Source organism: Anser brachyrhynchus (assembly GCF_964034855.1).
Source record: "Anser brachyrhynchus genome assembly, chromosome: 4".
In the NCBI taxonomy this organism is placed as follows: Eukaryota; Metazoa; Chordata; class Aves; order Anseriformes; family Anatidae; genus Anser; species Anser brachyrhynchus.
In genome coordinates, this window is record NC_137698.1 from 77,421,771 (window position 1) to 77,449,010 (window position 27,240).

General features: G+C 62.4%; 2 protein-coding genes across 2 annotated transcripts in view; one reads left to right on the top strand and one right to left on the bottom strand.

The window, feature by feature from the left end:
- Positions 1-134: 134 nt before the first annotated feature.
- On the bottom strand, positions 135-2,286 carry LOC308194039 (uncharacterized protein; the record flags this gene model as incomplete). Its single annotated transcript, XM_080589380.1, has 3 exons — positions 135-809; positions 1,480-1,664; positions 2,049-2,286. 3 exons carry the CDS (start codon positions 2,284-2,286, stop codon positions 594-596), a joined length of 639 nt encoding a protein of 212 aa, XP_080445506.1. The 3' UTR covers positions 135-593.
- Positions 2,287-10,851: 8,565 nt separating this feature from the next.
- The window catches only part of RAB11FIP5 (RAB11 family interacting protein 5), a 32,319-nt gene continuing 15,930 nt past the window's right edge, over positions 10,852-27,240 (top strand). Inside the window, 3 exon segments of the mRNA XM_080592085.1 lie at positions 10,852-11,522; positions 20,057-20,493; positions 21,684-22,395. Coding sequence (XP_080448211.1) covers positions 11,116-11,522; positions 20,057-20,493; positions 21,684-22,395 — 1,556 coding nt within the window. The 5' untranslated portion in view covers positions 10,852-11,115.

The window sequence follows — 27,240 nt, forward strand, 5'->3', positions numbered from 1 at the left end:
GCCCCTGATTTTTCCCCGTTTTTCCCCAATTTTCCTGGCTCCTGCAGAGAGCAGGATGCCATCGCTGCAGCCCCAGGTCCCCGCTCGCTGCGAGCTGTAGGCAGAGCAGGGCGTTGCAAGGGAACTCTGCTGGCAGGAAAGACAGGCAGGTGGACGGACTGCGGGACGGAGGGGGGCTGCAAAGGTCCTGAGCGATTTTAGAGCCAAAGGAGGCATCTGAACACCCCGGTGCCTTTGGGATGAGCCCAGGAAAGGGGGCTGACGGTGGGTGGGGTGTGTGGGGTGCCCCCGGAGCTCCAGGACTTGGTCCCACGGACAAGCCCCTTTCACATCCCCCTACTCCAGGGAAGATGAACCCCACGGGCAGCAAGGGTTAACCAACCATCCACCCCACAGCGGGGCAGGACTCCCAGCCCCCCGGGGGAACCCAGGAACAGCCACGGCCGCTTTCTCCTCTACACCCAGCCTCGCATAAATAATTTATTTTCGCACTGCAAAAATAACCGGTGCCCGGTATATATTAGATACGCTCCTTGCCAGCTATGATACAACAACATATAATACACGGAACAAAACCTCCCGGCGGGGCGGGCTCAGCAGCATTTTGCCACAGTCTGTGCAGGGGGGGCCGCGGCCTCCTGGAGGCCCTCCGCCCCCGCCGGGAGGTCCTGCTCCTCCTCGCCGCGGTGGCTCTGCGAGTCGGGGCTCCTCTGCGGGGCGGCCAGGCCCATCTTGGCCAGTTTGGCTTGCTGCTGCTCCAGGCTCTGCTTCCTCCACTTGATCCTCCGGTTTTGGAACCAGACTTTCACCTTAGGAAGAGACAAGACGGAGCTTGGTGCTCGAACCTGGCTTTGCCACGGACCAGCAGCCAAAGGCAGTGCCCCCAGGCCCTAAACAGCTTCCCCCGACTGCCTGGGCCCTACACAGCTCCCCCCGATCCCTACATGGCTCCCTGTGAGTGCCTGGGCCCTATATGGCTCCCCCTGAGTACCTGGGCCCTACGTGGCCTCCCCCTGAGCCCTATACAGCTCCCCCCAAGTGCCGGGGCCCTACACGGCTTCCCCCAAGCTCCCGGGCTCTACAAGCCCTTCCCCCAAGCCCTATACGGCTCCCCCCAAGTGCCCGGACCCTACACAGGCCCTGGCTGTCCAGGACTGCTGTCCCCTGCCACCGTCTGTCCCCGAGGTGACAAAAAAGCTGTCCCCCAGCAGCTGATCCCACCCCGATAAGCTGGAGCCTGCCAGCGGGGGATAAAATCCAAACCCTTAAATTTGACATAAATTCAACCCCTCCAGCGGGTGGCCGCTTCGTGACTCAGTTTCCCCCCCCCTCTTTTAATGTAAATTTTTTGGGAACTTCCCCAAAACCCCACGCCCCGTGGATGAAAGCCTGGTGGGTTTGGGATCCCCCATCTTGAGCCCGCCGAGGGAAATTTCGGGGGGGGGCTGCTGGAGCTCGGGCGGTTGCCCGGACCCTCACCTGCTCCTCGGTGAGGTGCAGGGCGGAGGCGAGCAGGCCGCGCTCGGCGCCCACCAGGTACTGCTGCCGCGCAAACTCCTGCTCCAGCCGGGCCAGCTGCTCGCTGGTGAAGATGGTCCGCACCCGCTTGGCCTTGCCGGCCTTGGCCTTGAGGATGGGGAAGCAGCACTTGGAGAGGAGGAAGCCTGGGGGTGGGGGGAAGGAGAGGGGTGGGTTGGGGTGGGGGGGGTAGGATCCCCTGGAGGGTCCCCCCCTTGGAGCGAGGGGCTCCCTGGGGAGGCAGAGGGGATCTCCCCGTGGGGAGCTGCCCCCTCTCCGGAGCAGGAGGGGTCTCCCCATATGTGTCCCCCCCCATTTTGAGAGGATCTCCTCACACCCCAATTCCTCCTGAAGACCTGGGGGGGGTCCCCTAGAAGCAGTGGAAGGAGCTCCCCCACCCACAAACGTCCCGAAGGGGGAAGGCAGGCAGGGGTCCCCAGGGGGATAAGGACGGAGGTGGCCATTTGGGGACACCCCCCCCCCCCCCCAGCCTCCCCCCAAGCCCCCCGGGGTGGGGGGTCGGACCCTACCTGTGGCTCCCAGGCGAGCTGCCCAGGCTGGGGGGGGTCCGCAGCAGGCGGCGCAGAGCGGCCGGGGAGGGGTTGTGGGGCCGGGGGGGGGGTCCCGGAGGGGTCCCCAGGGGGGCAAAAACGGGGCTGGGGTCGGGGTCGGGGTTGGGGTCGGGGGGGGCGAGGCTCGTCCCAGCAGGGCTGCGATGGTGAAGGCCTGGCCGGGCCGGGAGGGGGGCGACGGGGCCGGGGGCGGCATGGCGGGGGCTGCTGGGGCTGCACAGCCAGGCTTTATAGGGCCGGGGGGGGGGGTAGGGGATGGGATGGGGTGGGGTGGGGTGGGACGGGATGGGTGGGATGCAATGGGATGGGATGGGTGGGATGCAATGGGATGGGATGGAGCGGGCGGGGACCGCCCCAGGACACCCCCCCTGCAGCCGCCCCCACCGTGTTTGTGCCCCCCCCCCCCCTTCTCCGCTTCAGGATGCGGCCCCCCGGGGTTTGGGGGGGGGGGGGGACACCCCGAAGCCACCAGAGCTGCTCCCCCCCCTCCCCCGGGACACTCGAGGTGTGTGTGGGGGCAGATCTTGGACCCCCCCCGTCATCCTCAGCTGGCTGCACCCCTGCTTTTGGGGGGGGGGGCACAGCCATGCCTGGGCCCTCCGGGTGAAGGGACACGACCGGGGACACCCGGGGATGCGGTGGCAGAGGTGGGCACCCCCCCTTCACCGTGTCCCCCCCCCCCCCCCCCGGCAGGGCCCCGCTGATGGGATTCAGATGGTCATTAGGGCCTGAGATGCTTAAAACCGAGCGGCTTTTCCTAATGAGCTGGGAAAAGTCACACCTCGGGCCCGGCCCGGCGGGGGAGCGCGTCCCGGTCAAAGGACGCCACCGGGTTTATTGGGGAGGAAATGGGGTGCGGGGGGAGCTGGGGGGGCAGGACCCACACCTGTGGGGCATTTTGAGCCCCCCTTCCCCCCCCTCCCCTTGCTCGGTGTTCCCGAGGGAGCCAGGATCCTGCGCTGGGAATAACGGGGGCATCGCTACGGCACGGAGGAAAAAACATTTTGGGGGCTCTGAGCATCGCGGAGCGTCCTTGGATCCGCAGCTGCGTGGGATGGGGACCGTGGGGATGGGATCACGGCTCCGTATGGGGCTGGGGACTGTGGGGATGGGATCACGGCTCCCTGTGGGGCTGGGGACCGTAGGGATGGGATCACGGCTCTGTATGGGGTTGGGAACCATGGGGACAGGATCACGGCTCCGTATGGGGATAGGGACTGTGGGGATGGGATCACGGCTCCATATGGGGCTGGGGACCGTGGGGACGGGATCACGGCTCCATATGGGGCTGGGGACCATGGGGATGGGATCACGTCTCCCTACGGGGCTGGCTGCTGAAGGCTCCCTGGGTGTTTTATAGCAAAAAACCCCAAAACCCACCGCGAGGCCACCATCCCCGGCTTGCCCCACGGACACCACCCCGCAGCCCCTGCGGCCAGGGGCAAATAAAGGCCCTGGGGGGGGGGGGGGCAGAGATGAAAGGGCGGCAGATTTGGCGTTATTAGTTCTTAATTACGGCCTTGAAAGGGCCGAGATAAAAAGGCAGGAGGCCCCCGCCGCGGCGAGGTGCGTGTTTGGTTAGGAGGTGCTTTCCCTTTTTTTTCAATTCCCTTTTTCCTCTCTCCTGGCGGAGCTGTGTGATGGCACTGAGCAAACACCCCCGGCCCCAAAAGTGGGGGTCCCCGGCCCCCCCCCCCCCGGGGTTTTTCTTTGCCTACAGGGCTCAGAGCATCCGGGGGGGTGGGATGTGGGTGACAAGGGACCGAAATGGGGACACCGGATGGGACGCACGGGGATGGGACCCTGTGGTGCTTTGGGGCGGGCAGGTGGGAAAATCCTGCCCCGGAGAGGAGGGGGGAGGTTTTTAGGGCTTTTTTTGGGGGGGTCACTGCCTCCTTCAGCCAGGTCTGGACCCAGGAATGTGAGCAGGACCCGGGCGTTGCACCTGGCTGGCTCCTGCCTGATCCTGAGCCCCAAGGCCCTGCTGTCGGAGGGGGGAAGCTCCTGAGCTAATTAATATCAATTGCTGGTCATTAGCCCAGGCCCGGCTGTCTGGGCACGGTGTGGATTGCCCCGTCTGCCCACCGGGATGGGGCCTCCAACCTCACCCCCCCCCCGGCCAGGGGACATCAGGAGTGGCCCTGCTGGGGGCCGGGGACACCCCATTTTTTTAGGGGAAATCAGTGTTTTAACCAGTGCAGCTGAAATTCCCGTACAAAGCAGAGGAGAGCCGGGGGTGCCCGCTGCCGTCAGGTGCCCGAGGAGTTCTGCTTGCGGTGACAAGCCAGGATGTTTTAAAAGTCGGAAGGAAAACCTTTTTTTCATATATATATATATATTTATATACCCTGCCAGTTTCAAGGGGATCTCCTTGCCCAGGAGCCCTGGGAGGTTAAAAACCTCAGCAGACGGAGGCGTTCCTGCAAATGAAATCATCCGGAGCTATGACGCGGGCTAAAATATAAGGGGAAATTAATGGGGGAAACGAATCTCGCTCAGGGCATGGTGTCAGGGCCCCCGGCATCAGGGGCTGGGGGTTTGGTGCAGGGTGGTTACAGACACCCACAGCGATGGGCCTGCCCAGGTCATTTTTCCATAATCTCCCTCAATTTCTGTTTCAGGGCTTTTGTGGGGTTGGTGGCTCTGGACAAGTTAGTGGGCATCCCAGTTAGTGGATATCCCAGTTAGTGAGCATCCCAGTTAGTGAGCTTCCCAGTTAGCGGGCATTCCAGTTAGCAGGGATCCCAGTTGGGGGGCATCCCAGTTACTCAGCTTTCCAGATGGCAAGCGTCCCAATTAGCAGGATCCCCCTGAGTGGGGAGACGTGTCGATGAGTATCCCAGTTAGTGAGCATTCCAGCCAGCAAGCGTCCCAGTTAAGAGCCATCCCAGTTAGTGCAATCCCAGTTAGCACAACCCCAATCAGTAAGATTGCGGTTAGTGAGGATCTTGGTTAGCAGGGATCCCAGTTAGCATCTGTCAGTAAGTGGGGATCCCAGTTACTGGGGATCCCAGTTTGCAGCTTCCTATTTATCAGGAGCCCAGTTAGGAAGCATCCCAGTTAGCAGACCCCTTAATTTGCAGGATGCCAATTAGTGGGGTCTCAGTTATTGGTCACCCCAGTTAGTGGGCACCCCAGTTAGTTGCCTCCCAGTTAGTGGGCATCCCAGTTAGTGGGCATCCCAATTACTGGGCATCCCAGTCAGTGGGCATCCCAGTTAGTGAGCATCCCAGTTAGTGAGCATCCCAGTTAGTGAGCATCCCAGCTAGAGAGCATACAAATTAGTGGGGTCCCAATCAGTGAATATCCCAGTTACTGGGGTTCCAGTTAGTGTACATCCAGGTCGGTGAGCATCCCTGTTAGTGCGGGTCTTAGTTACTGGGGATCCCAATTAGAGGGGATCCTGGTCGGTGAGCATCCCAGTTAGCGGGGATCTTAGTTACTGGGGATCCCAGTTAGTTGGGATCCTGGTTAGTGAGCATCCCAGTTAGTGCGGATCTTAGTTACTGGGGATCCCAGTTGGTTGGGATCCTGGTTGGTGAGCATCCCAGTTAGTGCGGATCTTAGTTACTGGGGATCCCAGTTAGAGGGGATCCTGGTCAGTGATCATCCCAGTTGGCGGGGTCCCAGTTAGTCAGGATGCCAGTTGGCAGGGTCCCAGTTCGCAGGAGGACCCCAGGAGCGGGGTCCCGCTGGGTGCCAGCGGCCGGGGCCCGGCGGGCCGGGGCCGTTCCCCCGCTGTCCGCCAGAGGCCGCTGCGCCACCGCGCTGCGACACGGGGGGGGGGGACGGGGACACTGCGGTGGCACCCAGCGGGGCTGGGACACCCTGGGGTGGGACATCCCGGGAGGGGACGGTGGGGTGGGACACTGCAGGGATGGGGCATCCCGGGGTGGGACACGCCAGCATGGGACATGCCAGAATGGGACACACTGGGGTGGGACGCACCAGGAGGGGACACACCAGGAGGGGATAAACCTGGATGGGACACACCAGGACAGGATGCAGTGGGATGGGACACAATGGGATGGGACACAATGGGATGGGACACAATGGGATGGGACACAACGGGACGGGACACCCTAAGGTGGGACACCCCCAGGCCATGCATTTTCTCCCAGGACACTGCGTGGCTAGAGGGGGTCCCGGCGGCGGGTGACACCCAGCCTCCTCTCCACGCACGGGTGCTGCCACCAGCCCCGTGCCCTCCGGCTGAGCCCCAGGCGGCACCAGGAGGGTGAGGGCCACCTCCGGGAGGAAGCTGGGTGCGGTCCCACCACGCGTGACGGCAACCCAAGGGTGACCCAAGGAGGGTGGCTGTGGCACCCAGGGGTGCTGTCCCCCAGCGCGGCTGCTTTAGGGGCACAGACGGGGACTCTGACCCCAGCCTGGGGCTGGAACCTGCCCCAGAGCCCATCCCAAGCTGTGTGGCTCCCAAAGCTGCACAAACCCCGTGGGGATGGTGACCACAGCACCCCACGCGTTGGCAGCCCCCACGGTGGCCAAATTCAGCCCATCACTAGCCAGGACAGCATCGGGGCTGCAGCCAGCTCCAAAAAAAAACCCAACTAGCCCTAAAAAGGGGCACATCTTTGCTGCCTATGGGGCGACATCAATTCGGGACCATGGGCTGGTTGAGGGGCGCCCTCCTCCACCTGTGGGCTACGGGGTAACGGGGCAAAAAGTGGCGCAAGACGCCCGGGATCCCGTTATTTATTCCTTGCGGGGCACGGTGCGGGGGCTCTGCGCCCTGGGGTCCCCCCGTGCTGCACCCCAAAAGAAGAAGGGCCCATTCCCACCCCATCCATCTGCCCGGAAAGTCAAAAGCAGTGTCATCGCCGGCCCCGGAGGCGCAAGTAGAATTGATGGCGGGGGATTGCCGCCGTGCTTTGTCAACACAAGGGCGACCGAGAGCCCCCGGCCCCGCGGCCCCCCGCTAATCCCCCCGCTGCGCTCGCAGCTCGCCGTGGTGGGGGCAGCGCCGGCGGCGCGTCCCCGGGGACGGGCGGCAGCGCGGTGGGTAAGCCGGCGGGCGAAGGGCGGCATCGCTAACGGCGGATTGAGGCGGTTTCGAGGCGATTGCCCTTGGCTCCCCCTAATCCTCGGCCGTGAATGGGGTTTTCAGCTCGGGACGTCGTTCCCGCATTATGAGCTATCGATTGACTTGTAGGAAGGGGGCCGACGGAAAGAGATTTCTGCTCTCACGCCGCGTCGCCGCTTCCCCCCCGGGGAGCAGCTGTAAGGTTTCGGGGTCCTTCGGGAGATTTTGGGGACCGCTGGAGGGTTTTGGGGGTCAGCCCCGCGGTTTTTGGGTCTCGCCTGCTGGGGTGCGGCGGAGGACCCCCGCTGCGCCGTGCCTCAGCCCGGCGGGGACAAGGACACGGAGGCAGCAGCGTCTCCGGAAAGGTCAACCCGAGCCGTGCCACGCTGCAAAACCGGAATAATAATAAAACAGAATTATTTCTCCTATTTCCCTTCCCCAGATTAACGATAAACCGTCCATCCCCTCCTGGCCCCGATAACGCCTCGAATTTCCCTCGCAGGCCTGGAAATGCCATTTCCAGGCGGCGCGGGGCCCGCCAGGTCCCCTCCCTGCCAGCCTTTGATAGTTTTTTTTCTCTCTTTCTTTTTTTTTTTTTTTCCTCGGCCTTTTTTTTTTTTTTTTGATTTTTTCCCCTTTCGGTTCGAAACTGGAAATGCCCCTGGAGCTACAAACAATGCACAATAAAGCAAAATAATATTTTAGTCAAAATAGGCAGACGGCGCTCGCAGCCAACTTTCAAATTAGCATTTTGAGGGCAAATATGCAGACAATTTGAGATAATGAGGCCTGATTATTCAATCCAATGAATGTTAAATAGGGAGCGAGGGCGCCCGCGCCTTATCTCCCCCGCTTTCGATTTATTTTATTTTATTTTATTTTTAATCGTTCCACATTTGAACTCTTTATTTGTCTTAGCTCCAGCCCCCCCCCCTACCCCGGGGGGCAGCCGGCTTTTTGCAGCCGGGTTTTGCAAGCGGGGGCTCGCCGGCGCAGCCCTGTAGCGGGGGGGGCGCTTTGCAGCCTTCCCAAAATTCGTCCCTGTGGGGGTCTGCAGAGGGCCCTGGCCACCCGTCCCCGAAATTTGGGGCGGTTTGGGTGCGATTTCCAGGGCAGCGCGGCTATGGGAGGGCTGTGCGCCCGTGGGCAGGGGATTTGGGGTGCTCCCCGTCCCTGGACGGAGATTTGGGGTCCTCCCCAGCACATCCCTTGCCCCCGTTAATCCCAGGACGGGTTAATTAATTTAATTCACCTAAATGCAATTTCTTTGCCCCCCTCAGCGGGGACACCCCCCCCGGTGACCCCGGTGTCCCCGTGGGGCGAGCAGCACCCGTCGCCCCGCTTTTCCCAGCAGCTTTCCCAGCTCAGGGGATGGAATAATAATAAAAAACACTGATTCAGGGGTAATTAAAAACCTCTTTATGCCTAAAATATGAAGCTGGCAGGATTTTTTTTTTATTTAAAGTTGAATAAACGAGAGCTGCAAACCGGGCAGGGCAGGGGTTTGGGGGGGGGCACAAACACAATTACGGGGCAATGACAGCGGAGGGGGTGCAGCGAGGGGAAAGATAATCAGCGGGGGAAAAAAAGAGGGGAAAAACAATCAAAGGAAGGAAAAATAAAAGGCAGATGCTGCGCAGGGATAAGAGGCGGCGGCGGAGCGGGGCTGGGCACCGGCACCGGAGGTATAATTGGATTTCGGTTCGTCTCGGCGGCGATAAGAAATTCCCTGAAAAAAAAAAATCTATTTTTTTTTTGTTGTTGTCCCCGTCGCAGGCATATTTTAGTGGGAAATTTGCATGGGGCCAGGGCAGAGAGAAAAATAAGCGCAAGGTGGGGGGGGGATCGGCCCCGTGCCCCACCGCTGGCCGAGCGGAACGGCGATGGGGCCGATAGAGCAGGGCCCCGGCCCCGTCCCGCTGACCCGTGCCCCCGCCGCCAGCCTTATCGCGGTGGCATCGGGGCCCTGGCCCCCGGGGGGCTGCGATCGCCCCGCGATAGCGCCCCAAAAACCCCGACCGGCACGGTGCAGCAGCCCCGGCACGGTTTCTCGGCGTGACCTTGCTTGAGGGGCCGGGGAGAGGCGGATTTTTTTGCCGTGCTGTGAGGTTATTAGGCTCGCCGGGGAGGTTTTTAATTGCTTATTAGGAGCGGGGCCGGGTGCGCTCTCCCGTTTGCTGCGTGGGAAATGGCTCCGGGTGTTCAGAGGAAGGGGGAAGCGGTGCAGGGCCTGGTGGCACCCCGGCTGCGGAACAGCCCCGCGGGGCCACCGGGTGCTGCTGCCGCCGGGGCTGTGTCCAAGGGCACGGCGCCGTGCAAGGCACTGCGGAGGCTTTGCACCGCTCCGTCTGCTGGGTGCAGGGTCGCGGGGTGCTCCTGCTGCAAACGGTGCACGCTCGCACAAGCAAGTGCATATACACACATTAATGGGCGTGCCTGTGCATGCGCACACTTGTACGTGCATGCACACACGGACGTGTATGCACTAATATGCATGTGCACACACAGACAAGCAGATGCATGCTCACACAGGCAAATGTATCAATACACTTGCCAATTTATGCCCATGCATGCACACATGTGCATGTGCACGCACACACAAGCAGGTGCATGCTCACACAAGAAAGTGCATGAACACACATGCCTATTCATGCCAACGCATGCACACACAAGCAGGTGCATGCTCACACATGGCTGTGCATGCACACCCGTTCCCGTGCAAGCCCACACGTGCACACAGAAGCAGGTACATGCTCACACATGCCCGTGCATGCACACACAAGCACACACGCCCGTGCATTCACACACACATGCATACACATGCCCACACATGCGCACACACGTCCATGCGTGCACACAAATGCGCACATGTGCATGCACACACATGCACGCCCATGCCTGTGCATGCCCACAAGTGCACACACAAGTAGGTGCATGCTGACACAGGAAGGTGCATGCTCACACATGCCCACAATGCCTGCCCATGGCCGTGCACGCACAGACTTGCACACACAACCAGGTGCACGCCCACCCATGCCCGTGCACGCACACACGTGCACACCCACGCACGCGGTGCAGCAGGCACGAGCACGGGCAATGCTGCCAGCAGCAGCCCCGGGGTGCGCAGAGGGGCGCCGCAGGACGTGGGGACACACGGCAGCCCCCCCCCCCCCCCCCCCCCCGACACCCGCCCTTGCAGCGCCCCCTCCCCCTGCTCCCAGCCCCGGGGCCCCGCCCCTCGCAGCCCCCTCCCGCCCGAGGAGGGGCGTGGCCACCGAGAGGGGGCGGGGCCTCTGCAGCAGGGGCGGGGCTGCAGGGGCGGGGCTTGGTGCGAGGGGGCGGGGCTTGAGGGGGCGGGGCCTCGCGTTGGGGCGGGGCTTTGGGGCCAGACTGGAGCGTGGCTCGGGGGGCGGGTGGGCGTGGTTTGGGCGATGTGGGCGTGGCTTTGGGCAAGAATGGGCGTGGCTTAGGGGGTGAATGAACATGGGGTGGAGATGTGGGCGTGGCCTATGTGTGAGTGGGCGTGGCTTAGGGATGTGTGGGCGTGGCCTGGGGGTGAGCGGGCGTGGTTTGGGTCTATGGGCGGGGGAGGGGCGTGGTTTGGGTGATGGGGGCGTGGCTTCGGGCAAGACCGGGCGTGGTTTGGGGGTGAATGGACGTGGGTCTGGCGATGTGGGCGTGGCTTACGGACAGGTGGGCGTGGATTGGATGTATGGGTGGGGTCGGGGGCGTGTTTCGGACATTGTGGGCGTGGCTTTGGGCATGAATGGGCGTGGTTCGGGGGTGAACGGGCGTGGGTTCGGCGGTGCGGGCGTGGCCTAGCCCGAGTGGGCGTGGCCTATCGGCACGGGCGGGGCTTGGGGGCGGGGTTAGGGCGGCTCCCGCTGCGGCCCGGCTGCGGCAGCAGCAGCGGGGGCTCGGGGCCCGGCCCGGCCGAGCCCGGTTGCGTTGTACCGAGCCCGGCCGTGCCGAGCCGAGCCGGCCATGGCCCTGCTGCGGGCCGCCCCTCTGCCCGCCGAGCCGGCGCCGTGCTGGCTGCCCACCCACGTCCAGGTGACGGCGGTGCGGGCCCGCGGGCTGCGCTGCAAGGGCGGCGGCGGCGGCGGCAGCACCGGCCCCGGGGGCAGCGCCCCGGCGGCGGGTCCCGGCGACGTGTACGCCGTGCTGGAGCTGGGCCGGCAGCGGCAGCGCACGGCCGTGGCGGAGCGGAGCGGAGGCAGCGCCGAGTGGCGGGACGGCTGCGCCCTGGAGCTGCCCCCCGGGCCCGGCTCCCCGCCCGTCCTCACCGTCACCGTGCTGCAGCGGGCGCTGCTCGGGGCCGACCGCTTCCTGGGGCGCTGCAGCCTGGCCCTGCCCTGCCCGGCCCCCCCCGGCCGAGCCGCGGAGCTGGGGTGAGTGGGGGAGGGCATAGGGGGTGGGGGAGGGGAGGGGGGTGTGGGGGGGGTCGGGGTGTCGTAGGGTGTGTGTGGTCCCCCCCCAGGAGGTTGTATGGGGGGCGGTGTTGTAGGGTTCCTGGGAGCGTCCTGAATGGGGGCGGGGGGGCTGTGGGTCCCCAAAAGGGGGTGGGAGGTAAGGGGGGGGTGTGTGGGGGCTGCGTGGGTCCCAAAATGGGGGTGGGAGGTAAGGAGGGGTCACCAGGTCCCTGTGGACCCCAAAATGGGGGTGGGAGGCAAGGAGGGGTCACCAGGTCCCTGTGGACCCCAAAATGGGGGTGGGAGGCAAGGAGGGGTCACCAGGTCTGTGTGGGTCCCAAAATGGGGGTGGGAGGTAAGGAGGGGTCACCAGGTCCATGTGGGCCCCAACAGGGGAGTCAGGGGCAATGGGGTGTCACGGGGTCTGTGTGTGCCCCAAAAAGTGGTTTGCAGGTAACAACAGTTTGCAGGGTCCTTGGGTGCCCCCAAAAGGGGACTGCAGGTAACGAGGTGTCACCAGGTCCGTGCGTGCCCCAAAAACAGGATTGAAGGCAACAGCATGTCACAGGGTCAACGTGTGCCCCCAAAAGGGGATTGCAGGCAACGAGGTATCGCAGGGTCCATGCATGGCCCCGGAAAGGTGTCACAGGGGGTAGGGTGTTGTGGGGTTTGTGTGTGCCCCCAAAATGGGATTGCTGGCAGTGAGGTGCCACCAGGTCCCTGTGTGGCCCTGGCAAGGTGTCCCAGGGGACAGGGTGTTGTGGGGTTTGTGCGTGCCCCAAAAAGGGGATTGCAGGAGGTGGGGTGTCACAGGGTCCATCTGAGCCCCCAGAAGGGCATCACAGGGCATAGGGTGCTATGGGATCCCTGCGTACCCCAAAGGGGATTGAAGGCAATGAGGTGTTATGGGGTCCGTGGGAGCACCCAGAAGGGTGTCACAGGGCTCCCCATCACCCCAAACGTAGTCACGGGGCTGGAAATACCCCAGCATCCCTCCTCCCCCGGGAAGTGGGGTGCCACAAGGCCCCCCCAGGAGGCCGTGGCATGGATCCACGTGGGGTCTGGTGGCTTTGCAGCCCCCGGGGACGTCTCGCTGCCATGTCCCAGTTTGTCCCAGTGCTGTTCCCCATCCCGGGGTCCTGCTCCCAGCCCCACGAGGCGCTGCCTCCAGCAGGGATCCCCCTGCGGGCGGAGGACTTGCCGTCCTTCCTCCTCCTCCCAGGAGGGTTTAAAAACAGCCTGACGCTTCCCAGCCTTCTGCCAGGCAGCGGAGAGGCAGGAATGCGGATGAAATTCCTTCAGGGAAGAACTTTCTGAGCCTGGCTCCACGCACACCCGGCTCCTCCGTGCCCCAGACCCGAGGAATTCGGCTGGCCCACGAATCCCTCGCCCCCCTACCCGGGCACGGCCTCGCTGACGGGAGCGCGACGAGCGTGCGACGGGGTCACGAGCGCTTTTCCTGTGGCTCGTTGGTGTCTGCAAGCCACTCCTGCTAGCCCTAAAATGGGAGAAAAAGGGACAAACCCCGAAGCTGCTGTCTGAGTGCTCCCCCCCCCCGGCGTTTATTTCGCTTTTATTAGCGGGCGGCGCCGGGGAGAAGCCGGGCCTGGCTCCCTCGGCTCGGCCCTAATTCAAACCAGCGCCGCGGCCCTGTGAAGAGAGGGGCCTGCGGTGATCCCAGGAGGGTTTAAGGGGCCTGTGGTGATCCCAGGAAGGTTTAACGGGTTCGTGGCAAAGGTCTGGGCATCAGGGATCGCTGCTCTGTGGGGCAACGTCCGCCCCAGCCGGGCCCTGCGTGCCCGCGGCCCCATTGGGATTTGGGGTGCGAGGCCTTGGGGTGCGAGGCCCCGGGGCGCAGGGCCGGGGGTGCCCTGTTTTTTATTTTTTGCTGTTTGTCTCCCTCCCTTCCTGTAGCTCTGCTTGCATAAGGAGAACCAACTTCCCCTCGCTGGGGCTCTCGAGGCTTTTTATCTTCACCCGGGGCCTCCGGGATGGGAGCACGCACAGAAAACATGGTGGGGGGGGGTCTTCGGCTGCACCCCGAGCATCTACATTCACGTTAACCCCCAAAGCGGAGCTTGCGAGTCAAAACCATTTGTTTTTTGGCAAATATTACAAAAAAAAAATCTCCTCGCAGCGTTGGGGCTGTAAGGCTGGTCGGTTTGCACGCCGCCGGGGCTGCGCGTGTTTCACAGGGGGAACCGATTTCTGGCACCTCACCCGGCCCCGTCACCGACGGCTTTGTTTAATAGGAAGTTTATAGCTTTAAAAAAAAATAAAATAAATGGCAAAATAAGCCCAGGCTCCCCACCTCCAGGCGCGGGCTGTGCCATGCAGATAACCCTGGTGGGGACAAGGTGGGGCAGTGGCAGGGAGGGAGCTGGTGGCACCGTGCTGGTGAATGCCGTGGGGCTGAGCCCTGCTCCTGCCCCTCATCCCCTGCACGTTTCCCCTTTTCTGCAGCGTTCGGGGCACGGGGAGCTCCCTCGGTGCCCTTTTGGTTTTAGGTCCCCACCTGCAGCCCTTGCTCCGAGGCATGAAACTGCTGCGGGCTTGAAAAGGGCCCAAAAAAGAGGAGGAAAAAAAAAAAAACACAAAAAAAACCAACAAACCAAAACAGGCCTTGCTTGTCAGCGTGTTGACCTTGCTCTCGTTTTACTGCTGAGTTTTGCCTGGGCGGAAACTTTCCCGGTGGTGATTTTTCTCCTTGTTTTCAGCCCGGTGGAAAAAGTGCCGTCAAACTTGGACCCGTGGCTCGGAGCGGGGCCGTGGGCCGGCGTCCGGTGGCATTTATGAGCTGCCTCGTTCAGCTCCGAACGTCTCTGTTTTGTCTGGGGGAAAATCCGCTCCTGGAGCCGCCCAGGAGCAGCCCGAGGGCTCCCGTGGCCTTTTTGGGTATCCCAGGGCTGAAACCAGGCTCCGCGGCTCGGGGCTGGCGACAGCCGCGGTGCAGAGCGTCGCTCCTCGCTTCTGACTTGTGGTTTTATTTTTAACCCCTGGCTTTAACCCTGTTGGTCAAAGGGCTCTTCCCGGAGCTTTTTCTGCGCTGATCGTGGTGGCGGCTTCTTGCGTTGGTGGGAAGGATGGAGCCCTGCTCGCGTGGAAACATGTGGATGCTGGGGCATCCAAGAGCAAAATTCTGGGTTTTACGGTGCCAGGTCCCGTTAGCATCCTTTCTTCGTCCCTGCCCGGAGCCCTGGTGCAAAGTCACCCGTGGAAATGTCCCTCGTGGAAGCAGCCTGAGGCCAGGGGTGCAGATCCTTGCTGAGGTGCCTTTCCTCTGGGTGCCGACCCTTCCTAGCTAAAGCCCTTGGGGCACCCCGGGGGACACTGCCCCGAGCTCGGTGTGGCCCCGGGGTGCAGGGGAAGAGCTCCAGGAGGTCCCATCACCCCTGCCCGTGGTCACGACAGGGACCTCGGAGGGGCGAGGAGCATCCTTGGGGTGAAGGGACGGTCCCCAAATCCCCGCCGGGGCTCCCTGGCTGTCTTTCGGTCCTTCCCCAGCTGTCGGTCGTGCCCTCGGAGCAGGTCTGGGAGGTGAAAAATGTTAAAGCGGGTTCTTGGGGGTGGCCGAGACCGACAGTGAGCACCTCGGATGCTGTGGGCTGTGACGAAATCCTCGTTTTGGGGCTGGAAAGGCAGCCCCGAGGGGTCGTTGCATCCCCGCGGCCAGGAAATGCTGCGCTGTGTCGAAACCCCGCGGGCAGAGGCCGGTCCTGCCGAAACGCGGCTCGGGGTGCTCTGCCCGCTGCCCGTGTCCGCGAGGATCGGCTTCCTTGGCCGGGCCTTTGCAGCTCGGGGCTTGGCGGGGGCGCAGGGTTTTGGGTGTCCTCCCAGCCTTTGTACTCCTGCGGGCTGCTCTGAGCCTCGTGCCTCCAGGTGCTTGGTTCTCTGTGCGAGCCCTGCTTGTTGGGGAAGGATTTACAGGAAAAACGTGCGGCTCCCGCCCGCCCCCGCCTTCATTTTCACCTCCTGCTCAGTGCCCCAGCACCTGCAGGTGCGCCGGGGGAGCCCGCCCAGCAGCTCCTCGCTTTGGGATCCCACAGAGGTGGCTCAGGGCTCGTTTCTTCCTCTTCTTGGTGCTTTCGGGGCCAGCAGAGCGGTCCTAATCCCCCCTGCCTGGCGGGTCGGGGCATCCACAGGCACGGAGGATGCAAACCTTGGAAGCCCTGGGGCATAAGCAGATGAATATAGCTGCGTAGCCTGGTTGCTGTCTCCAGCCATTACTCTCTCCTCTCCGTTCATAAATGTTTCACGCTCCTTTTTACAGCTCCCTCCGTCTTCCTCCCTGCCCGTCCTGTGCCGGGCTGGAGAAATTCTCCGAGTTTTTCAGCGTGAGTTGATGCGCAGTGGGGCTGCGCGTGGCTGCCCCCGTGCCGGTGCTGCCGATAGCTCCTACCCATCCCTGCTCTCTGTCCTGCTCCCTCCTCCAGCTCCCGAACGTGGCAGGTGCGGATATGGGGCCACGCCAGGCCCCCAAAACCAAGGGGAGGTGGTGAGGGACGCTCGGGACCTTGCTGGGACAGACCTCGTGCCCTCAGCGCCGAGGGTACGTGCCGGGCTGGTCTGGTCGGAGCTGGAGCCACGGGATGAGCAGGGCAGAGTCGCCTCGTTAGCGTGCCCGATTACCTGGCGAGCAGTTCGAGCAGTTCGCTGCAGCTCGTATGGAGCTGTCGGAGGAACGACGCCTGGAGAGATGGCCTTCCCCTTCCTTCCCTGTCCGCGGGGTGGGGGGGATCAGCCTGGGTTTGTTTTCCGTCTGTGCTCTGGGCAGCTCGTGGGGGATCACCTTGCAGAACAGGCCGTCCAAAACCAACACGGAACAAAGCTACCCGGCAGAGAAGTTTCCCCGCGCCGGCGGGGGGGGGGAAGAAGCTGCATGGAAAACACAGGCCCAGATGGGGAGCCCAAACTCCCCGGGGGGCCGGCTGGGCCGTTTCCCACCCTCTGCTTCCCCTCTGGGCTCGGTGAGCTTCCTCCCCGCGGTCCCTCGGGAGGAGCAGCCGTGCCCCTCCTGCAGATGGTTGGGCTTTTCCCCTGGGTCTCCTCTTCTGTGCTCACCTTCTCGCCCCCCCCCCGGGGCCCTGGGCTGCCCCCAGCCCTGTCTCTGTCACTAATTAAAGACGTGGGGCTCCTCTGGCAGCGGGGCTGACCTTGGTGCAGGGATGATTCAGCAGTAAACGACGGGCTGGCGCGGCTGGGGACGAGGCTCTGGCTCCGTGCTGGGCTGCCTGGCTCCGTCCCGCAGCTCAGGCTGCCCCGTCCACACCGAATGAGCTTTGGGGAGGAGGCTGGCTGCCGGAGAGCCGCAGGAACCCCCTGTCCGTGCGTCCTTCCCCGCCTGCGTCCCCGAACGTGAGGGTCTCCGAGCGACTTGGCCACCCAAGGAGGCTCTCGGGAACCTGCCGCTGGCGAAGCGCTGGGACCAGGCCGGCGGTGAGACTGGGACACCGCTGCCGAAGGTACCCGGGGCGTGTGGGAGGGCTCTCCGGTCGGATCTCCGCAGGAATTTGGGGCGCCCGCCCGCCAAGCTGCCGGTGTGATGCTGAAGGAGCCGTGGGGGGACGTGGAAGGGGCGAGGGACGGGAAGCCTGGGCTCGGTCTCCCCACTGGGGTCCCCCCTGCACGGTTATTTCCATTAAGGCTTGGCTCCGTGCCCCCCGAGCCATCCCGGCAGCTGGGGGATGGCCCGAGGCAGGCAGGTATCTCTCAAACACGAACACGTTTTCTCCCTGATGGATTTGGGAGCGCCCGAGTGCCTTCCCCCCTCGCGTTCGGATGCCCAACGCGGCGTTTTTAGGAGCGCCGCCTTCGCGGGGCACTCCCCGCGCCGCCTGTAAGCGGTCACCCCGTGGTGGCCTGACGGAGGCCTGGGAGCTTCCCCAGCCGTGGGGACAGCAGGCTTCGTGTGACACTTGGCTGCTGGCCGCCAGGAGGGAAATGCTGGCCCGTGCCCTGCCGGCTCCCAGCCTCCCTTATCCAGGTCACTCGCTCGCAGGAGCGGGGAGGGCACGGGCCAGGCGCTGACCCCGAGCGCGGCGTCCTCGGTGTGGCCCCCTGCCCTCCTTCACCACCAGCTCCCCCGCTCCCTTTCCGCGCCGGGAGGTTTGTTTTTTATTTTATTTTTTTCCCCTTTGCTCAGCACTTTCCGATCCAGGCCGCTGCTGGAGGGAGGATGGGGGCAGCTCGTGCCTTTCGGGGGCAGCGCGCTGCTCTCCGCGCCTCCTGATCGATCCCGGCGGCAGAAAATAGCTGCTGGGCTCCCCCTCCCCGATCTGCCTTCTGCCTCTCGCCGCTCTCCTCGGAGGAGGTGAGTGGGAGGAGAGAGGAGCCTCGGCACGGGGAAGGTTTCTGGAGGTGCCGCAGAAGCGCGCTGACCTACATGAGCGCGCGTCGGATCCCGGAGCGGGAGGAGGGAACGTTTCGTATCCTGAGAGCTCGACGGGGCCCCAGCCGCTTCCCCTTTCTGGGGTGCCTGCAGGGAGCCAGCTCTCCTCCGTTCGTGGTTTCCTCCGCTGGGCAGCTCGCTGTGGCCCTTCCCCTGCACCCCGACCCGCTGCCCGAGGGGGCAAACGCGCTCCGTGTCTCCGGGGGGCTCGTGCCCAGCCGCAGGGCGCGAGGGAAGGAGCAGGACGGGGCGCCGAGCGCGCCCCTCCAGCTTTCCCGCAGCCCCCTTTAGGTACGGGCAGGCTTCTGGGAGGATTAAAAAGAAAAAACAAACAACAACCCCCCCCCCCAAACAGCCCTGATGTGGAAAGGCTCAGCGTGTGCCACCCGCTGGGAGCCCTGCCTGAAAATACCGCTTCGCCCTTGCCGAGGTGCGTTTCCGACCGGCCGCCGGTTGGCTCTCGGGAGCCCAAAATAGCTCCACGGTCCTGTGCCAGTGTAAGCAGAGGTTTTCCTTGAGCTGCTCTTTTTCTGAAGCAGGTTTAAGGCTCCTTCTTTTAAAGGCGGCGCCGGCGAGCAACCAAATGAGGTTTAATGACTGCAGCGTTAACAGGGACGGACGGGGGATGCGGCGCAGGGCTTTACGGGCTGCTTCGTCTCCTCATCCTCGCCTTTCCTCGCACTCACCCACCCAGATTTTCTCTCTCGCTCTTTATTTTTTTTTTTCCACGGGGTGATGCAAGGTATAAAAATGCCTCGGGATGTTTCCCGTCCGATGACTCAGCCGCACGTCGCTCGTCCCCCTCTCCGAACCTCTCCCAGGTCCGGCTGCGGGCTCGGTGCGCCTTCCTGCAGCCCTGGGTGTTTTCAAGCCTCAGGGTTTGGCTCTGAATACTTTAAATTTGGCATCTTGTGGGGGCGGAGAGGATGAGCTTTGGGCTGGGGGAGGATTTCACCCCGTGAAGTGCTCCTGCTTCTCGCTGGCTCCTGATTTGGGGATTCAGGAACCTCTCGGGGACGTGGTTCAAATTTCCTCCTCGCCCCAGTGATTTCAGCAGGGTCACACCCGTCCCCGTCGCTTCACATTTTCCTGCCCCGTCTTTTCCTTTTCCAGTCAACGCTAAGGATGGGAAACTCGGCGGGGATTTTCAGCTGCTGGGAAGTCACTAGGACGGGGTTAAGGCACCTCTTGGAGATTTCTTCCGGCTCCTGGAGGACCCTGCAAATCCCCGGGCTGGGTTTTGGGGCCGGCGTAGCCACAGCCATCTCTCCTTCCTCTGCCTGGGGGGCTTGGGGGGAAATCTTTGCGGGGACAAACCCAGGACCGACAAACCCAGGACCGACCGGGTCTCGTTGCCTTCCTGCAGCCGTGTGATAAGCGGCGGAGGCGTTATCGGGTCCCTGTCCCGTGGCACAGCCCTATCGTGTCCTCGGGGCACCCGGGGGATGCCCCGGGTGCGGAGATCAGCCCGTCCTGCCCCGGCAGCGCTGTGGGAGGAGGGGGGGGGGAAGGATGCCGGGCTGGTGGGTGCGGGACGGCAGTTTTAGGAGGAACTGCTTCCCCCGTGTCCCCTGCTGCCCCACCTCTGTGCGCAGAGCTGCCGACCAAAGTCTGCGTTTAGGGCCTTGAGATAGGTACAAGCCTTTTGCCTCCACTTTGGGCTTCTGCCTGCTTCGTTTTTGGTGACGTTTCTGCAGAATTGGGGTATTGAGGGGTATTGTATAAATATATAGAGTATAATATATATAAACCAACATATAGGTGCGTTGCATCCTCTGTCACTGACTGCTGGAATAACGTCGTGTTGGTGCCCCTGAGCTCCTGCGCCACGACAGCACCGACCCCCAACAGAAGGATTTGTTCTGAGTCACTGCCTCTAAGCACCAAAAAGCTGTCTTTTTTTAAAAAATGTGGGCTCGCAGCAACCTCCCAGCTGGCAGAGGGGAGCCTGGCCACTGGTAACACCCCCCTGAGATGCACGGGGGTGCCCGATGTCGGTGTGCGCCCGGTTGCACACGCGGGGAGGGTGGCAGAGCTCTGCTGCCCTACAACACCCCTGTGCCGGGGTTTGCAGCGCTGGGAGGTGACGGAGGCGCCTTTCCTTTTCTTTTCTCCGTGTCTCCAGGTGGCACAAGCTACACTCCAAGGCTGGGAAGAAGGAGAAGGAGCGGGGCGAGGTCGAAGTGAGCGTCCAGTTCACGCGCACCAACCTAACGGCCAGCATGTTCGACCTGTCCGTGAAGGACAAGCCGCGCTCGCCCTTCGGCAAGCTGAAGGACAAGGTGAAGGGCAAGAAGAAATACGACTTGGAGTCGGCCTCTGCCATAATCCCCAGCAGCGTGGGCGCCCTCGACGGGGAGGATGACTTCGACGTCGGGGGCAAGAAGTCCAAAATCAAGGGCTTCTTGAAGGGCAAGCTGCGCAAGTCGTCCCTGACGCAGTCCAACACCTCGCTGGGCTCCGACAGCACCATCTCTTCGGCCAGCCTGGGCCCGGCCGCAAGCTCTGCCGAGGTAACCAAATCCCCCAGCAGACACAGCAGCCTGTCCACGGAGCGCTCCGGTAAGAGGATCACGGGTTTAGTTCTCCCCCCTCAGCCTTTTTTTTTTTTTCCCCCTTCTTTTCTTTGTTGCTGTTGCGGCTTTCCTGCAAATCTGTTAACCAATCGCTTACCTGAGGAGCGGCGTCCCGCACGAGCCCTCCGAGACCACCTCCCTGCCCTGCCAGAATGGGGGAAAAGATCTGAAATTTTGCTTTTGATGCCAAGCCCGTGTGCGGACAGCCTTGCTCGGCGCGGCTGCTTTGCACTGCTGCACGCACGCCTTGCACGCCACGAGCCCGCGTGCCGCCAACCCTATAGGCAGCAGGGTGTAGGGGTGGCATGGGGCCGTTTCTCCCCTGCCACCCCAAAACTGGTCGCAAACACCGGCTCGTGGCAGAGGCCCTCGAGGCGCTGCCTAACGAGGTCCTGCTGGCCGGGGGGGGCAAAGCAGTGACCGGGTCCCGGTGATTAAAGCAATCCCAGCTCTTGGCGCTGGAAGGGCGGCGATTCGCAAACAAAAAAGGCCCTTGTAATGAGTTAATTCTTGCTGTCCCTTGAAAACAAAATATATAATTAAGTGGCTTAATGGGCTGGAGGCAGCCGGTTCCCGGATGGGGTGGGAGTCCCGGGGTACGCGCTGCTGGGTGACGGCCTGGGCACGGCTGGAGCCAGCGGAGGCACCGGGCTGGTGCCGTGGTGAGGGAGGCGGGGGGGGCAGAGCAGCTCTGCATCACCTAACGCGATTCCTCGGGGAGTTTCTGAAGTCTGCTGAGCATTTGGCAGCTGCTGCCGGAGGGAGAAGCAGGCGCTGCGCCGTCCTGGCTTGTGCCACGCAAACCCGGCGGAGCTCAGGGGCTCGGTGGCTTTTGTTCCATGCGAACTCTTAAAGCGCACCGAAGCGTGAGGCCTTTAAGGAGCTTTTGGATGGCTTCTCGCATTTATTGTAGGTCTCGGATCCTCTCAGACAAGGGTTATGTCTTGCAAAGACCCGTGTCTGGATCCTGCAGCGGGAGGTGCTGTGCGTGCGTGTCGTGTAGCTTGTGCAGCCTCGTGCTCGGGACCGGTGCTTTGTGTTTCCAGTAACTGGCAGAGCCTGGGAGGGAGAAAACCGGTGTAATTTTGCAGATCATATCGGCGTTTGCAAGTAGCAGATAAGGCTGCTCGTGCCCTTTACGCAGGGCCTCACCTGCTTTGTGTTTTGTCCCCGCAGTGAGGGACTTCTTGCCCTCCCCGAGGCTGACCCACAAGAGAGCGTTCAGCGACGACGTCTCCCAGGTCAGCCCCGTCCTGGAGCCAAAAGCCATCCAAAGCCTGAAGCCAAAGAGCGACCCCGTGTCCCGGTCCTCCCTCTGCATCAACGGCAGCCACGTTTACGGCGACGAGCCTGCACTGCAGAGCCCCGTGCCTGCCCCGCGGAGCTCCGCGCCGCTGCCCGTGCCCGGCGGCCCCAGGAGGCCGGAGGAGGGCTTCGGCTTCGCCCCCCTGCACCCGGAGCCCCCCGAAGCACCCTGGGGGGGCTTCGAGAGGACGCAGCAGAGAGACGAGCCCAGGTTCATCCCGTCCCCTCCCAGCTTGGTCCTGCAGGAAGAGCTGAAGGTGTCCACCAAAGCCGTGACCCTCAGCAACCACCTGGGCAGAGCCAGGATGGAGGAGAGCGGCCGCTCGGAGGGCAAGCCCACCCAAGCCGCGGCGCCCTCGGCAGTCTCCGCGGAGGCGAGGCAGGAGAAGCGGGCGGAAGAAACGAGGAAGGAAGAGAAGAAACCCAAAGGCGGCTTCTTCCACCACGGGGGCGCCAAGAGCGACGCCGGGGGCAGAGGCCAGGGAGAGAAAACGGGAGGCTCGCCCGCGGCAGGCGACGAGAGGAGCAGGGCCGGCGGCTGGTTCGCGTCCAAGGAGCCCAAAGAGAGCCCCCAAAAACCCAGGTCAGTGACACGCGAGTGTCGGTGCCCGGGCTGGGGTCCGCCTGCCCCCAGCCTCGCAGATGTGCTGGGAAATGCTCCCCAGCGCGGCTGGAGGACCAGTCCCCCTCGCTCAGATGGGATCGTAGCGGGGGGAACGCTCCCTTGGCGTTGTGCGCCTCGAAAGGAGGGATATTTTCCCTGGATCCTCACCTCTCTTGTGCTCCCCCCCGCGTGTGTCCTGCTTGGGGAAGGGGAGGTGAATCCCCCTGCCGCGTGGTCGTGCCCGGGGTTTCCGTGGCCTCGAAGGCAAGGCACAAATGTGTTCCCTTTTAATTAGCTCCCTGGCATCCCGAGCGGGCCGTGGGACGCAGCGACGTGCAGTCGCTTTGTTATTGACGTTCCACACCCTCTGCATCGCTGCTCTGGCCCGGGGTGCGGTACTTTGTTAATCGGAGGTATTAATTAGTATTTCTGAAGTAACTAACCCAGCCCTGCTCTTTCCTCTTCCTATCCCGCCCCAGCCTTCCCTGCTCCCGACTAAAATCTCCGACTGTTCTCCCTCCACGTGGCGATTCATCCCCCGCAGGTCCTCGGCCCCTGCTCGTGGCACAGACGACGTGGTGCCCGTGCCCTTTCCGTGCTGGGTTTGTCACAGAAATGCCCGCGTCTGTCCCCAAAGTCCCCAGCAGCTGAGCTGGGGGTCCGGGGGCTGACCGAGGGCACGGTGCCGTGTTATCATTGCTCGGTGGGGTTAAAAGCAGCTGGAGGGAAATAACCGGCCGGTCGAACCCAGGGGGCCGATTCATGATTGAGATTTTCTGATCTGGGCTGACTTTAACCTAATTTGTTAAGCGGAGGGGTTTGCGTTCGGTCTGAGCCTCCCCTAACGAGGTTTCCTCCCCCTAGCCAGCGACTTCAGCTGCTGCGGTGCGCACGGGGCTCTGAGCAGCTCCGGGCCAGGGGCAGCCCCCAAAATTGTCACCTTCCCCACCCGCAGGAGGGTTTCGTAGCCGTCATAGCCTTTAAGGCCGAGGGGTAGCAGGAGCCTGGTTCCAGCCCCTTCCCTCCCGCACATCCTCGTCGTCCTCTTCCCAGGAGGCTGCAGCTACCCGGAGCGCTGCCTGCTGCGGGTTTGCTTCTGGATGAGGCCAAACGAAGCTGGTCTCTGGGGAAGGACAGGATATTACCGCTCAGGATTGTTTTATTTATGTATTTTTTTTTAATTTCCAGCTGAGCCGAAGCTTTGCTTAGGCTCGGTTTGCTGTGGGGTGCCCAAGCTCAGCTTTGCAGGTGCCTCTTTTCGGGTGTGATGAGGACCCCGTCCACAAGCGGCTGTCTTGTAAGGAGAAACTCCTCCGGCTGCAGGTTTTGCTCCCCAAAATAGGAATCCCTCTGAAGCAGCACGGGCTGGAGGGAACAGATTCACAGGGGCCCCTTCTGGGACGTTCCCCAGCATCCGAACGGGCTCTAATTGCGCTCGGCAATTTTCAGATGGGGAGTAACGAGCTTAAAGTGCAGCAGGGGAGGCTTAAATGAAGCATTAGGAGAAGTCTCTGATGGAGAACGGCGAAGTGCTGGGCCGGGAGCGAGGAGCCCCGGCGTTTCGGTTCGGGGACGGAGCGGCTGAGCACCTTTTGGGCAGCCCGGTAAGAAGCATTTGTCCTTGATGTGGCCCAGGCTGGGCGGTGGGAGCCAGCGACCGAGTCTCGGGTGCCAAAACGTCCTTCCCGTCATCACAGGGAGACGGAGAGGCTCAGTCCTGCTTCCCCGGATCTTCCTCTTCCTCGAGCCACTAATTACAGCATCGTTACTTCTTCTGTTACGAAGAACTCTCACTTTTCTCATTTTCTTCCCCTTCCTTACACTGGGTGACCTCGCAGGCCGTGCCGCCGGTTGGAGCCGAAGCTGTCGGAAGGTTTTTTAGGTCCTGGCGGTGCCGGGGTGAACACAGGGGCCGATGCCGTCTGCATTTCGATAATCAAACGCGTGTTCTCTCTCAGGCGTGCGATCGAAGAGCTGGCAGGGCTTATCCGTGGGTGTTTTGTAGACGTCCATTTGCCTCTGGAGGAAAAGCAAGCCTGCTACTCATTTACCAGGGTAACTTCTGGATCTGGAGACGGATTAACCTTTGCTTCGTAGAGGGAACCATCCTCTGAATCGAGCAGTTTGATGCCGCAACTTTGACTTAGCTGCAGCAGGGATTTTTTTTTTTTTCCCCTCCCACTCTTCTGATCTGGAAACTTCAGCTCTGCAGCTCCTGGAGCTAAGCAAGCAGCCTCGGTGCCTCCTCGGTGCCCGTCGTGGCTCGGTCAAGTTTCACCTGCAGCGGGCCGTGGGGAAGAGAGCATCAAAAGGCGTCGCGTTTGCAAGACCGGCAGTCTCACCCTGTAATTAGTCGAAAGGTCTGTAATTAGAAGAAAGATGCCTTACAGTTCAGGTTTAAATCAGCCTGCAGCGAAGACAGGTCCGGCACGGCTCGTCTCGAGCTGCCTGCTCTGCAAAACCCCTCCCTTTGCAGAGCGAGGAAGCGGCTGGCTCGGGGCTGTTTTGAACTTCGGGGAAGTTTTCTGTCGTGGGTTGTTCTTGCTGGCCCGTCGCTGCAAACCTCCCGTGCCTTACCCGGGGAGTTTCTGTCCTCAGCCCTTATTTACGTGCCTTCGTCCACCGTGCCTTCACCCGGGCTCTGCTAACCCCTGGCGTCTGCGGGGCTTTGATATCAGCTTGAATGGAAGTGGGAGGAGAGAGGGAGGCCTGAATTAAAAAAAAAAAAAAAAAAAAAGGCAGTTTGGTGTTTGTTGTGTTTAGGGTTGCGGTGGTCAAGAGTTGTTACGGGAGGAAGAAGCTCAGCAGGTTTATTTGAGGCAAGGCCTGGGGCTAAAACAATCGGTTTGAGTATTTTCAGCCTTTCCCACAATGTTATCAGAGCTCCACAGGTCCCGCTTCCTGCAGCGTGAATCGGGATGATAAAACGGGGCTGCATCTTGTGCCTGGCACTAGGCAAAGAGAGAAGTTGCGCCCTCTTTTTTTTTTTTTTACAAATCATCACCATTTGTGGATTAAAGCCCTTTCCTTCTGCTTTCACGGGAGGAAAATGTAAAACCTTGCCCCACCCGGGCTGTCACTCCTCTTTCCGTAGTCAGCAGAGGCCAGATATTGACCCGACTTCTTCGCTCTTCATCACGCGCTCATAAAAAGCTTCATTTCTGCAATGCTGGAAATTGGAAGAAGGTTTCGGGGCACCTCCGTGCCCCCAGAACCGGGGCACCACGGATCATGGCAGTGCTGCGGGCGAGTCCGTCGCAGGAGCCACCGGGGTTGCATCTCCGCTGTTCTGCGTCCGCACCAGCTGCAAAACTTCGCGTCTGCCTTGGATCAAGCACGGGGTAAAAGGGACCAGGGAAAGAGCCGGCTGTTTGCCCCTCCGGCCCGAGGGTGCCTTGGGTGCGCCCCTGGGGGTGCTGCCGCTCCCTCGCCTCGCCCCGTCGCCGCGTCTCCCGAGCCCACGTGCGACACGCTGGCGCTGCTCCCTTGCCAGGAGCCTTCGAGGGTGAAGAATGACTCGTGAAGTGCCTGTTCCTGCCCGTTCCCTGCTGAGCGTGTGTTTTCCGGGAACGGACGTGAGGCAGGACGGTGAATCAGGCCCTGAGCCTGCACCAGCTCAGCCCTGGTGAGCCCCATCTGCCTTGGGGCCGTCCGGGCAAGGCACAGCCCCGCTGCCCCCCCCCTGCGAGCCGTTAGCAGCTCACATCTGCCTGCACTACTTCTGCTTTTTGCTGCTATTTTGTGCCTGTGGTTTTTTGGGGGGGGGCAAATCTCGAGGCTGTGTCTCCGTTTTTGTCGGGACGAGGGGGCAGCGCGGTGCCGTGTTCCCGAGGGCGCGTCCGTCCGTCCTGGGGCAAGGATGGCAGGTTCGTGGCGCTGGGAGCGGTGCCCAGCCTCCAAAACCCCGTCTGCAGGTACAGGGGGGGGGACCTGTGTGCCTCAGGGGCTTCCACCCCCTCCCAGGAGCCCAGGCAGGGGTGTACAGCGGATTCCCAGGCTGTCCGTGGAAATCCTGGCCCCAGGTGATGGGGCACAGCTCCCCTAGGGCCCACAGAGGGATTTTCCATCCCCCCCCCTTCAGCGCAGCTCTTAGCCTCGATGCATTACGGCTGGATTCGAGCCCTGCCCTCCCCGAAACCCTGCTTTTTGCAGCCCAAATGTGGTTTTCTTTATCTGCAGAGCACAGTTACCACCCCCCCCCCCGCCCCTCCTGCCCGTGGGCTGGGCTGGAGCTCTGCAACCGCAGGGCTGGGGTGGCTGCACCGAGCCTCAAACCCAGGCTGCGAGCCGGGGGGGGGGGAATCCTGCACCCAGCGAGCTGTTTCCAATAGACTTTCCAGCCGGCGGTTGCTCAGCAATATTTTCTTTTTCTCTTTTTCTTTTTTTTTTTCTGCTGGGAGGCTAAAATGCGCCTGGGAAGCACTGCCAAACAAATAAACGAGGGCAGAAAGGTACCCGCTATTTATTTTGGCTGGCGGAGCTGCGTGCTGGGGATGGGAGGAGGTGGGTGAGTCAGCAGAGATCTTCCGTCGGGCCGCTGCGAGCGGAGGTTTCCCTCTAGAGGAGCGCGCCGGCCTCAGCGCCGCGCTTCCAGCGTCCTTCCTCCGAGAGAAGCAGGATTTCTGCAGGATTCGTGCTCCTGGGGAGCGCAGGTCCGCTGCCAGCACCGGGCCGGGAACCAGAGCAGGGAGGTTAATGGTGGTTACTGGTGTAACTGGTGCGTCGGAGAGCCAGGGGGCGAACGCTGCTGGGAGGTTGTACCCGAGAGCAGCTTGTGCAGCCCCTGAGCGAGCCCCGGCGGGCACCGGCAGGAACGGGGACGGG